This window comes from Lipotes vexillifer, unplaced genomic scaffold (assembly GCF_000442215.2).
Source record: "Lipotes vexillifer unplaced genomic scaffold, Lipotes_vexillifer_v1.1 scaffold684, whole genome shotgun sequence".
In the NCBI taxonomy this organism is placed as follows: Eukaryota; Metazoa; Chordata; class Mammalia; order Artiodactyla; family Lipotidae; genus Lipotes; species Lipotes vexillifer.
Genome location: NW_006797362.1, coordinates 668,858 through 682,027, shown reverse-complemented (window position 1 = coordinate 682,027; position 13,170 = coordinate 668,858). Strand labels below are relative to the sequence as shown.

General features: G+C 37.8%; 1 protein-coding gene across 2 annotated transcripts in view; it reads right to left on the bottom strand.

The window, feature by feature from the left end:
- Window positions 1-2,805: 2,805 nt before the first annotated feature.
- Window positions 2,806-13,170, bottom strand: part of PCNX1 (pecanex 1) — a 171,595-nt gene continuing 161,230 nt past the window's right edge. For both annotated transcript variants that reach the window (XM_007469296.1, XM_007469295.1), the window contains 6 exons: window positions 9,167-9,397; window positions 8,037-8,311; window positions 6,276-6,481; window positions 3,914-4,356; window positions 3,342-3,482; window positions 2,806-3,153 (listed from right to left, as the gene is read on the bottom strand). In XM_007469296.1, the coding sequence (XP_007469358.1) occupies window positions 3,013-3,153; window positions 3,342-3,482; window positions 3,914-4,356; window positions 6,276-6,481; window positions 8,037-8,311; window positions 9,167-9,397 (1,437 nt within the window). In that variant the 3' untranslated portion in view covers window positions 2,806-3,012. The remainder of the gene's footprint in view (window positions 3,154-3,341; window positions 3,483-3,913; window positions 4,357-6,275; window positions 6,482-8,036; window positions 8,312-9,166; window positions 9,398-13,170) is intronic.

The window sequence follows — 13,170 nt, the reverse complement described above, 5'->3', positions numbered from 1 at the left end:
GGGAGGGTGGGAGGGAGGGAGACAAAGAGGGAAGAGATATGGGAACATATATATATGTATAACTGACTCACTCTGCTATAAAGCAGAAACTAACACACCATTGTAAAGCAATTATACCCCAATAAAGATGTTAAAAAAAAAAAAAAAAGTATTGAAAAATGGTGTAAAAATAGGGCTTACACCAAGTTATAAACTGGAAGATTAACCAAAAATTTGAGTTATAAAATGATTTTTAACACTGAATAACAACAGCAAAAGAGCTAGGAATTTATAACTTATTCCAGAACTCTCTCTAAAGGGGGAAAAAGCAAAATCAAACAAGAAAACCCCCCGAAAGATATCAATAAAACTATTTAAAGCAAATGAAAAAAACTAGTGTTTTAATTACATATTTTTACTTTCAAATTATGGAACTCTGAACGTTTGGCAACTGTGAACTAAAGATGCTAATGTGTGTATACTGGAGTCTTATATACTAATCAAAAAGGCTAAGCAGGGAATCTAAATGAACAGCTCACTAATCTTCAAGGGGGTGTGGGGTGGCAGGGGACAGGGTTGAATAAGACATGTATAATCAACTTAATTAATGAAAGTGTGTATATTTCTATATTATACTTTAGTTCCAATTATTTTTTAGACATGACTCCTTTTTTAATTATCAGTGCTTCCCCTGATGCAATTATTAGAAAAGTATTATGATTTTAAAAAGACTATATGTTTTAGTCTTTAACATTTGAAGTTCAGGTTTTTTCTTTTTCTCTGTGTAGGAAAATGAAGTACCTTCTATTTAAGACTGGAAAGGCTCCACTTATCTTCTCATCTAGGCAATGACCATGAAGAGATCATATTCATCTCAGAAAGGGAACAAGCAGCAGGGAGCATAATTCCTCTGAGAGGATTTTAGATAATACAGATAGACAAACAGATCATATATTCAGTTCCACAAGAAAAAAGAAAAACCTGAACCTTAATGGCATATTGTAGATTTGCCAAAATAAGGCAAACACAGAATATAATGACAGCATCAGGAAAAATACATTTTAACTGGTCAATTTAGAAAGGATACCTTTGTGTAAATGTTCAGTAAATCATTTGACAAAAAGTTTTTCAACAGGAAATTCTGCAAAGTGTGTGAAGTCTGGAAACCTCAACACAAGGCACATTGGCTCCTGAATACCCACAAAAATTTAAAATTGGAAAAAGGAAGAGTCAATAGGTTTTGGAGTGAAAATGCAATCAGAGGCTATATATTAGCTATTTACTTCCTTAGCTTTCATTCCTTCAGTCCACTGAAGTGTCATGTGATACTGTAAGATCTACATCAGAATTAGGAGGAAAAACAGCTTCTATCTCCTCTCACCTCATCAGAAGACACTTTAAACCCACGCTGCCCAATACAGTAACCACTAAGCACACGTGGCTAGCAAGTACCTGTGATACGGCTAGTACCACATGGTGAAATAGCAATACTTTGGATATAATGGACTAAACAAAATGTATGACTGAAATTAACTTCACCTGCTTCTTTTTACTTTCCATTCACAGGGGGCACAAAGATGGCTGCTCCTGAATGCTCAGATGTACAATCTTCTTTGGAGTTTCACACAAAAGGAGAAAAATTTTCTGAAGGATTTAAAAAACGCCATATGTTGAAAATTAAATCTAAACTGCAGTTCCCACCTAGTCTAATTGTAAATCTGAGTTATATATTTCCCTGAATACATACATTTTTTAAAAAACCAATAAAATTTAAGTTATGAGACAACATATGAATTAAGTCAATTTCATCACAGTTATAAATATTTCAAATTACAGCCACACACTATAAATCACAGGAAATAAAATTCAAGTAACAGAATAAGAAGAGAGGAGGAAAATAATAGGCAGTTTTAAAGAGGGATATAACGATAAGAACTGCACCATTTGGATAATTTTGTTTGAAAAAATTTTACTTGATTAACTGAACTGCATGTGAATAACTTCAAGAGCTAAGAACTCTTAAAATAAAAGGCAATCCATCCTTTCTTTAAATTCCAGGACGTTCACCTTCTTCTTTGAAAAGCAAAAGTATTTTCTTCCCAGAACTGACCCCAGCAGAACTTGCCCCAAGTGGGAGAAACAGGGTAGCTGGGACGCACACAGTGTTGGAGCCCATCTGAAATGTGGACACAGGAGCTGGCAGGAGTGTTCACGGGACTGAGTCACTGACTACTGGCTCCGGGAAATGCCAGTGATGAAGCTACGTGTATCTTGAGATTAAGCATTCATTTTAAAGGAAACATCAAATGGACTGGCATGAAGTACAGACTACTAAAGAAAAATGAGCAGCACAGTTCCTGCTACGTATAAGGAAAGGGAAGGGGTTAATCCCAAAGGCAATTTAAATAATGGTATTTTACTTTTATATATAAATAAATGTTCTGAGAAATCTCAGACTTTATAGTGCATTGTAAAAAATTAGTGCAGTTTTTTTCATTAAAGTTTTTAGCGCTCAAGGAATAAGATAAATCTATGTCTGTTCATAGTCTTTTTCACTGTACATTAAACTTTTATACTGCTATATGTCAAACTGAAGGTTTCTATACTTGTCTGTTTTTAAAAATCAAGGTAAATGGATTTCATGTTTTACGACAAAACATGGCAATTATTTTTGGCAAAAAAATTAGAAAAATATGAGATCATAATTTAGAAAGCAAGAGTTTGTTGATTTAAAGCATAGGCAATGCATAGGAAAAAACTTTTTTTAAGGATGTATTTTAACAGAACTTTATCCTTCATGCACGATGTTTTCTCAGCAGCTAACTTAAAAAAATATTTCAGCTTTATTTGGGGATGGAGACAGTGACAGGAGTCAGGGTGAAGGGCGAAGGAGAGGTGCTTAACCAAGCCCACTCTATGTTCAAGTCTCTCCTACAGGATCAAAGGGATACCTGCAGGCATCTCTGCTCTCTCCTCTTTTTTCCAATCTCTTGGAATTTTGAGGGAAAAAAAATGAAGTTATAAAACACTGGCTCACACTTCAGCCCCAAGTTCTAGTACCCCAGTTTCGATTACAGTCACGTATTTATCTTCAATCTGAACCAGGAGTACTGTCTTGTCGATGTGGGATCTAGTACCTGGATCTCTGCTGCAAGGCACCCAACGGTGAATCACCTAATGATTCAGAATAAAACAAGCAGTTAGTGGCAGAGACCCTGAATACACTCACAGACTCTATCCTTAAGATTAGAGGTAGTAATTCAGTTTGGTAATTAAGCATAAGTACATAAATCAGCTAAAAAAACAGGCATACCAGTCAGGCTACAAAAAAGTCAGAGCACCAGCTTCATAAGAGAACTTACATGGCCTTCCATGCCCTCCTGGGGACTCCAGTCTTTCCAGCTGTTTCTCCCAGCTTTTAACCGAATACCCTCATCAGGCCACTGCAGCTCTTTCCTTTTTGACAGGTTGATCCCATCCAGAATCTGACTGGGATCCACAATCTGCAGTATAAATAAATATGGATCATTCATTCAAAAATGAATGAATGAATTCAAAAATTCATTTTCCCCTCGAAGACAAATAATTAAATAATCCCAAACAGAATTTCTTTCACAGTGTCTCAAATTCTCCACTGACTATAACGGAATAAAACACAACCTGAACAGCCACCTGAACTCCTTTTCGCCTCCTAGGAGACCTTAACTGCAATGGCCACATAACCATGGCTGAAGACGGAACACATACCACCAGTGAAAAACTGCTTGCTTTCAGTTTTTATACTGGCAGAAACATGTTTACAACATTCAAAACTGTTCTAGTCTTCAGACTAAGCAATATAAGGTGTGTCTTCACAAGAGTCCTTCACTCAAAAAAACAAGAAATAAAAACAAACGAGTAAGAGAAACGGTGCAAGAACCGTGGGCTCACTCACCTGGACTCTGTAAATCACCTCCCCCTTTTTGGCATGTGAATTATTGGCAGGACTTAAGGTGTTGCCGGGCTGCGTATCAGCGGCACTGCTCTGACCGCCGTCTGTCCCAAGAAAGCCCACGAGGGTGTGATGCTTGCAGGCTGGGATGCTTTGGCTGGAGCTGCTAGAGGAAGGCAGGCCATGCTGCACACAGGCCGGGCCACTCTGACTGGAGGGTTCCATCTGGTTCACCACAGAGAGGCGGGACTGGATGGATGACGGTAAGTTGCGAAGCGATATCTGGCTGGTGGAAGAGCGCCGACAAGGCACAAATCCCGTGGTGGACATCCGGAGAGATGAGTGCCGGCTGCTATAGCAGTAAGACGACTGGCTGGCTACAGAGGCCCGGGCAGGGGACTGCCGGACCAGGCTGGACTGCACAGAGTGAGAGCTGTGGCTAGCGGCTGGGGAGGGAGAAACAACAGCAGCACTCCTTCTCAGTAGGATGACCCAAACACAACTGCTTTTTCAGTAGTTTCTAAGACTTTCTCCCTTAAGCCTCGCACCTTCAATTAGTTGGTGAATTTACTGAATTTAATATTTATACCTAAAACTTTTAAAGTTGCCAAAAAGAAATAAATATCTGAGATCTATTTTCTTATGTGGTTTTTGTAACATAATTTCTGTTTGCTGAAGCTTTTTAAAATCAAATTCTGGGGCATAAAAAAAATACAATTAAATAATTTATAGGAAATAGCAGGTATTCAGGTTGAGATAAATCCTAAAATTTCTTTCACTGAAATATTTCAGGATACATGAATATCTCATAGAAATGAGACAGTGAGAAATATTTATTAAGGATCTACTATGTGGCAAGCTCTGTAACTACTATTTCTCAAAATACGGTATTAATGGTCTTTCAATCTATCCCAATGACAAGCTATACTACCTACAGAGGCACAGTGATGCCACACTGTAATATACATATACATTAAGGGATCACTACTGAATATGAATGATCAGTGATGCTAAATAGCAGGTTATTCTGTGTCCTTTTTTCTAATGGCTCAATAGGATTCTTCAGATTTGTGAAGAGTAATGTGAAGATTATTAGAAAATTATTATTAATTATATTGAAAAATAACTACATGTATTTTTTAATCTGAAAATAAAAAGAGCTCATCAATGTTAAAAGTAAAAGGTATATTTAAAGAAGCACACTGGCAGTTTTAGGTTTTCACTCAGAAGTTAAAAAAGAACATAACAAAATGTTGATCACACACCTATTTAGAGTCTTAACAATTCCAGTGCCATTACATTTTTTTAAATCATTTTAAGTAAATGTTTTAAAACTTCATCTGATCCATGCAAAACGGAGGGGGAAAGGACAGTGCTGGATCAACCGACCAGCCATCCGGGAACAGGTAAGATCTGAGTCCTGCTGCATGCCAGGTGGATTACAGCTCTCATGTAAAAGGCAAATTAGTAAAAGAATAGCTTCCTTTGGGATAAGGAAAAAGTTCTTAAATAGGATACAAAAAGTATTAATCATAAAGGAAAAGATCAGTAAATTGCTCTACACAAAAATTAAGAACTTACCAAAAAAAGGCAAGCCACTCTTCACAGAAAGAGAAGGGAAAGTCAAGATACAGAATGGAAAAAGATGTCTGTGGTACAGAAAACTGACCAAGAGTTCCAATCCAGAATATACAAATAAGAAAAAGATAACCAAGTGGAAAAATGGGCAAGAGACTTAACATGTACTTCAGAAAGAAGATCTGACAAACTCTTTTAAAAGTTTCCAACCTCAGGTATTATTAGAGCAAAAATGCAAATTTAAAAAATGCAACTAAAGACCACCCCCCTTCTCCTGTCTCTCTGAGAGAGCAAGCAGCAGAGGTGGAAACTTTGATACTCAAAACTGGTCAGAGTACCAACTGGTGTAAGAGAAATAAAAAATTCTGGAAAGATTTTTGGCATTATGTATCATGTCTTAAATATTCTCATAAACTTTGACTTGATTCCATTTTTAAAGTTTCCAGCCTAAGAAAATAATAAGTGATTACAAAGATTTATATACAAAGATTATTACAACACTCAGAAGAAACCAAATCGCTGTTAAGTAAATTATATTAGTTAACTATTATTGGCCTTTAAAAATGATACTTTCAAAGAAATGCTATTTCAAATGGTGTATATTTATATTTATATATATTAAATGATTAATATAAACAAGTAGGATAATGTCCTATTGGGAATCAAACAAAACATTCTATTTATATATTTCCAAGTAGGTAATATGTCACCCTCTTTATACACACATACTACCTGAACCCCACAGTTGAGAAGCTAATATTACACACATAATTCTGTTTCACATTACCTAGTGCTGGAGGGTAAGATGTGACAGGTGGATGGAGTCCTGCTCCCGGTCCCTGGCCTGGGTTTCCAGTGCTTACTTGGGATGCACTGCTGTGGGGATCATTGGCAGTTGTTGCACTGTTACTAGTGCAAAAGGCTCCACCTCCAGCATCAGAATCTTCAATATTGCCACCACTGTTACAGCCAGCTCCACAACCTTTCCTTAACCTAGGAACAAACACCGGAGTAAGGGGCATGGTCCCAAGATCACTTCAAGATAGGTACTGTATTCTGAACATTTAATGCTACTAATGTTCCCCTTTGGAAATCTTCATGGGGCAATCAACATTAAGAAGCAAAAGAGTCTATGATGTTTGCGTACCTCCCTCATACTCACTGCCTCTGTTCTTCTAATCAACTTCACTTTTACACTACACTCTATCATCTTTTCTACACCATAACAAAGAACTGCACATAACAAGTTGTTCCATTAAGATCTTAGCTGGAAATAGAATCCTTGTCACTGTATACAACCCACGAATACCTAATTGATTTAAATTAAACCTAATTTATTCTGTAGCACACCTGAAGAGAACTGTTGTAATAATTTTTCTTCTCTTTTTTATTTTTATTTATTTATTTTTTTGTGGTACGCGGGCCTCTCACTGTTGTGGCCTCTCCCGTTGCGGAGCACAGGCTCCGGACGCGTAGGCTCAGCGACCATGGCTCACGGGCCCAGCTGCTCCGCGGCATGTGGGATCCTCCCAGACCGGGGCACGAACCCGCGTCCCCTGCATCGGCAGGCGGACTCTCAACCACTGCGCCACCAGGGAAGCCCTCTTCTCTTTTTTAAAACGTAGGGTGACCAACTCTCCTGGTTTGCCCACAACTGTCTCAGTTTGGCACTGAAAATCCTGCATCCCAGAAAACCACTCAGTCCCGAGCAAACAAGGCAATTCCAGCACAACACGTATTTTTTTGAAAAGAAAACTTCTTTGAACACTACCCTGGTTTGTATTCTTCCCTCTGTTTGAATAGGGGTAGATGTTAAAATGGTGAAATTTTACTCTTTAATACTGGGTATTCCTGGAAGAATTTTAAAATACCTGTTTGTGAGTTTGTTGCTCTAGTCTTGCTTTGGATTAAGTTTTGATATTTAAGGATCTGAACAACTCTTAATCTGAGATTTTTCTTTACCATCCATCAAATTATGATGTTCCTGCACCATATATCATAATTCACTACACAAAAGGCAGAGGAAAAAAATTCATGTGCATACTTGAAGACACTAAATATTTGAGATGTGAGTGCTGACTAACTGTTAAAATGGCAGCAGTATCTCTGCATCTCACAAGGAGGAGTTTCAACATGGACAGCATGCTCCCCCTACTGCTGGAACGGAATACAAAAAGAATGTAATCGACTTGCACCAGTTTCTTTTATTTTTCTCTCATTTGCCCTGTTTGTTGACCCACACATTCTAATAGTGGCAATAAGCTCCAATAGAGAGTTTAAAAAACTAAAAGGAGGGAATTATCCAAGATTCTACTAAATGCTAGAGCAGTGGTTCCTGACCAGACTACTGTACATTAGACTTATTTAATAAGAGTGTGAAGATACAAATGCTCAGATTGTACTTCATGAAGTTCAGGTATAACAGGTTTTTATTCTACCGTGGCATCTGTATTTTTCCTACAATCTTTCCAGGTGGTGCTAAGGCACACTGCCTAGATTAAGCGGGCCAGGACACACCACCACTGGAAAAGGCAGTCCTATGGCTCACCTGTGCCAGGTTGACACTACGAAGTTTCTGATATTTCCCAAGCTGATAGGTCCCCCAAGAATTTCTTTAAGCTGTTCATGGCTGTCAGAGTAAGAAGTTGTCAGGGGTGAGACAAAGATCGGGTAGCCAATAGGTTGATCACAAGATGAGTTTATCATGTTCCTCAGAGCTTGCTTGGCATTTTGGATGCTACCTCTCTCTGGGTTACGGTTACGTAGGAAAACAAGCTCCTGCTGTTGCCCTGCCCAAAGGCCTCGGACACACTCCTTATTCACCTGAAAACCAGAACACATGGGAATTAGGTTAAGGGGCCAAGAATAAAATTTATATAAACAGAAGAGTAGAAATGGGAGGGATATAAAAGACATTACAATAACCAACTGTGAAAAGCAGGAAACAAATATAAGTAGGTCACATCTGAACAGGAGTTGACTATTTTCCACTGTCATTAGGCTATTAAATAATAAACACCTACAGAGCTCTTCCCTCTGCTGTCTTGTAAAAATACCAAGTAAAATGTAGTCTATTTAGTTTTCTAAATTGGTGAAGCACTGAATTTCATAACTAAGATAATAAATATTTTTGATAGAAATGAGAGGTAACAAATATTTAGAGTTGAAAGGATGTTTGTGATTTTGGGGGTTGATTAAATGAAGAAAAAACATTACAAACTAACAAAATAAAATGTCAGCGATTAAGCCTCCTAAAGCCCTGAGATGCTTAAAAAAAATGACAAAACAAAAAAGCAAGTTAGAGTGAAGCGTTTACAGTTAGCTACTATGAAGTACAAGCTGTAGTATTATTTTGCAACCTAAGAATCACATCTTCTGAGCAATACAGTGCTGACATTTTAGGAAGAGATGCTGCCCAAAGAGCACATATAACAGGCAAGAGACGGCCAAGAGAGAAATCAACAAAAAATTTAAGGCTTTATGGCACATGAAAAAATTTCAGAGGACAGAGTAAATTACTGACAAAATAAATTAAGAGCTCAAAAACAATAAACGTTAATGTAGTATGGTCATTATTTTTGTTTTCTATAAAAGAGTTTCAATTACTTTTTAAAAGTTTGGATACAGTTATCTAAGCTCCATTGTTTTCAGAGGCAAACAAGTGCCTCCAAACCTTACTTTAATGACCCTGAAGCTAAGGTAGCGTCTGTTGAGCATGATGATCTTGTACTCGTTGGTGCCATCATCCATGACGTGCCGCAGAGCAAGCAGGGAGGGTGAGTTGGCGAGGACTGCACTCCGCCACGCAGGGTCCCCTTCGTGGGCTATGACGAGGTTCTTCTCATGAGACACAATGGCTTCATAGAGCACAGTGGGGTCATCGTATTCATCCGGAGAAGTGAAATGGTCCTATACACAGAGATAAAAAATACACCTACAATTTTAGGAAAAGAAGAGAATGACTTCCAGGATGATGAAAGCTTCTGAAATTACTAAATCAGTTACTAAATTAAAAGTCTTAAAAAACTAGTTTATATATTTCATTTCAGCACATGTTAATATTATTAGAGATAAATTATTCAAGTTGGTTTTCATATCTTCATTTTTTTTTTCTGTTAAAGGATTATCTCACTGTTATCAGTTAAGGGAGGCTAAAACTACATAAAAGGTCTCTAAATTGCATTTCTTTTTAACTAGGTGCTTTTCACTTAAAGCCACATCTCTAGAATGATTATAATAAACCATTTTATCCTGCCTCTCATTTAGTTAAGATAAGGCTCAAAACTATGAGCTCTGAGGACAAATTAAGGGTCCTAGCCCTAGAGAAGCTAGTAAAGTCTTCCCTAAAAAACCTCTCGGCCTTATCTGACAAGTCGTTATTTAATATCTACCACATGCAAGACTACGTGGCAGGTAGCATGGATGAAACAAAGGAGGATATGAAATGTGTTTCCCATTCAGAAACCTAAAAATTAACAGGGGATACAGGATATCAATCCAAAAAATCATAACAAATCAGAATTTCTGAAATGGTGTGTTATTAAGGAAACACAAATATTATATTGGCTGCCTTGATAAATTTTTACATCCAGGTAAAGTGACTCATTTGTGCTCAAGCCAAGTGACTGGAGTATGTGCTATCTGGAGGACAGACAGTGATAGCACGAAGCCGATGTCCCTTCCAAGTCTGGGGGTTCATCTACATGAGACTAAGGGAAGTCTTCACTGTACACGTGGGTACATAATGTAAGAAGTTCTCCGATACAAGATTTCACCTCACTCTTACAACAACCTGGTCAAGTAGATTGAGCAGGTAATACCAGAATTTTACAAATATCAAAACTGAAGCTCAAAGAGGCTTAACTGCTTCCTAGGTTTAGAAAATTAGTATATGATTGTAATGCCAGGACCTGAACACATTTTTTAGAGTATTTTTTTCATTCTGATTTTTAAAAATTTACGATTATACAAGTTAACTGAAACACCTTTCAAATCCAGTTGCTGTGATTAGGGAAAGCTACACAGTGCAGGTGGTCTGGGGCTGGATCTTGAAGAATGAGTACACTTTCAGTGGATGGAGATGGCACCGTGGGGGAAAGGGAAAGGACTCCAGGCAAGACGACCTACTAGTGCCTCTCCAGACTTTTTATAAGGCTGGTGCACTCCTCGCTCCACTGCTTTGAGCTTGGCTCGTAACAGCTCACCGCTGTTTCGTTTTCTACGAACTGCCTTCAGCTAATGGAGCTGCCTGGGTAGGAATGCCAGGGGAGGATTATTCCCCCCTTGGCTGTGGAGGTGCAAGGTACAAAACGGAACTCTGGGTGACATTCACACTCCAGAGCTCCCTCTGGAGACCAGGGAAGGCTAGAGCTCAGCTGAAAGACACTTCTGCTTAGCTTTTTCCCTTGCTCTTTCCTGCTTCCATCATTTCCTCACAGACTGTCCTGAGGGCATCCCCTCAATTAGTCTCTTGCACGAGAATCCTGGACTCTGACTCTGCTTCTAGTGAACATGCCCTAAGAGAATTTACTACTTAAAATACTGATGGATGGCTCTTGACTTCTGTCCATCACACACCAGCAACCATGCTAATCTTTCTTTAAAATACTGAGTTCACTTTCCTACACCAGCAGATAGCTAGATGCCATAAGATGTGCTCTCTTTCATCAAGTTGTTCAATTAGGGAAGGAATGACATCCTTGGATAGTAGTATTTGTACAATTATTTGAATGGAAAATAAACATACAGAGACAGGCAATAATCACATTCTTAATAAAACGGACACAAAGTTGGAAATCATTAGGCATGCCAAAAGTGGAGAATGCTTAGTCTTGTCCAAATATTTCTTCTCACTGGGCTTAAAATAGTTGAATGAATGTGAAAACTTCTATGTACATCATTCAGCACTGTTTTACTGATAAAATATTTGAAACAGGGACTTCCCTGGTGGCTCAGTGGTTAAGAATACACCTGCCAATGCAGGGGACATGGGTTCGATCCCTGGACTGGGAAGATCTCACATGCCGCTGAGCAACTAAGTCTGTGAGCCACAACTACTGAGCCTGCGCTCTAAAGCCCACGAGCCACAACTACTGAGCCTGGGTGCCACAACTACTGAAGCCCGCATGCCTAGAGCCCGTGCTCTGCAACGAGAGAAGCCACCGCAATGAGAAGCCTGCATGCCACAACAAAGAGTAGCCCCTGCTCGCCGCAACCAGAGAAAGCCCACACACAGCAACGAAGACACAACACAGCCAAAAATAAATAAATAATTTTATTAAAAAAAATATTGAAACAATCAGAATGTCCATGAATAGTGAGATAGCTTAATAAATGGAGTAAAAATTATACTCTGGAATACTACAGAGTCATTAAAGAATGTGGTGTGCCTCTATATGTGCTAACCTAGAAAGGTGTCCATGTTAAACTAAATGGGAAGAAAGCTTGCACTCCAGATCAATTTCTATAGCACGATTACATTTTTAAAAAGGAAAATATTTATACACATAGCTGGAAATGTCTGCATGAACTTGGGGAAGTCAGAAAAGACAGGCGTCAAGTTACTGGCAGTGACTGCTTTGTGGGGCTGTTGTATGATGGTATGCGATGACGGGAGATGTTTACTTTTCAATGTTTTTCATTAGTTTTCAAATAAATAAAAAGAGATAACGTTTCCAATTCTAGGAAAAGATTTCAAAAGCATTTTAGAAACTTCTCATAACTTGAGAAGTTATGAGCAGAGGCACAGGAAATATTATTTTTCGAAAACAATGAAACTCATGTAGCAAACATTCACAGGGCACCAAGCACTGTGCTAAGCAAGGAGGACATAGACATAGAGATTAATATTGTCCTTGTCCTCAAGGAAATCACAGATTGTAAGATTTTCATTATATATCTCTTGTAAACCAAGCTAGACTTTAATTGGTTTATTTTACTTCTAACAACCAGGTAAATCCTTAAAGAGACTAGCAAAAGAGAAAAAAATAAGGAAATATGCTGTTTTACAAAATGATTAAATAGAGGACAAGAGAGAACACACGAAAAGGGCAATTTGCGTAATTTCTCTGAGTTTTGATTAATCTTCATCTATAAAACGGGGATTAAAATAATTTTCTGGGTTGTGGGTGATATAAGGTGTACGAGAGCACTGATACACTATAGGACACTATAAAATTAAATATTACACAGATAACAGTTTTAATTTCTAAAGTAAAAAACATATAACACATTAGATTGGAGAATTAAAAAATTTAAAAAGAACTGTAAAGGAAAAAAGCAAAAGTTAAAAAAAATCTATGAAATCGCTAAAAGCACCCTATCAAAGACTGTGTCTGAAACAAAAGTTATTACAAATTTTGTATTTTTAGCTCTCTGGGAACAGGATCTTTTTAAAAAATCAGGTTGAGGTATCATTTACACACAACAAACTGCACCCATTTTAAGAGTACAGTGAGATGCGTTTTGACAAATGTGCAAACTCGTGTAATCACTGCTATAATCTAGATATAGAACATTTCCATCATCCCAAAGTTCCCTCCTGCCTTTTGGTATTCAATCTCTACATCCCAAACAAGCACTGATCTGCCTTCTGTCACTAGAGATTAGTTGGGCCTGTTTTAAATTTTATATAAAAAAAATAATACAATATGTACTTAAGTTTTTTTATATTTAATTTTATT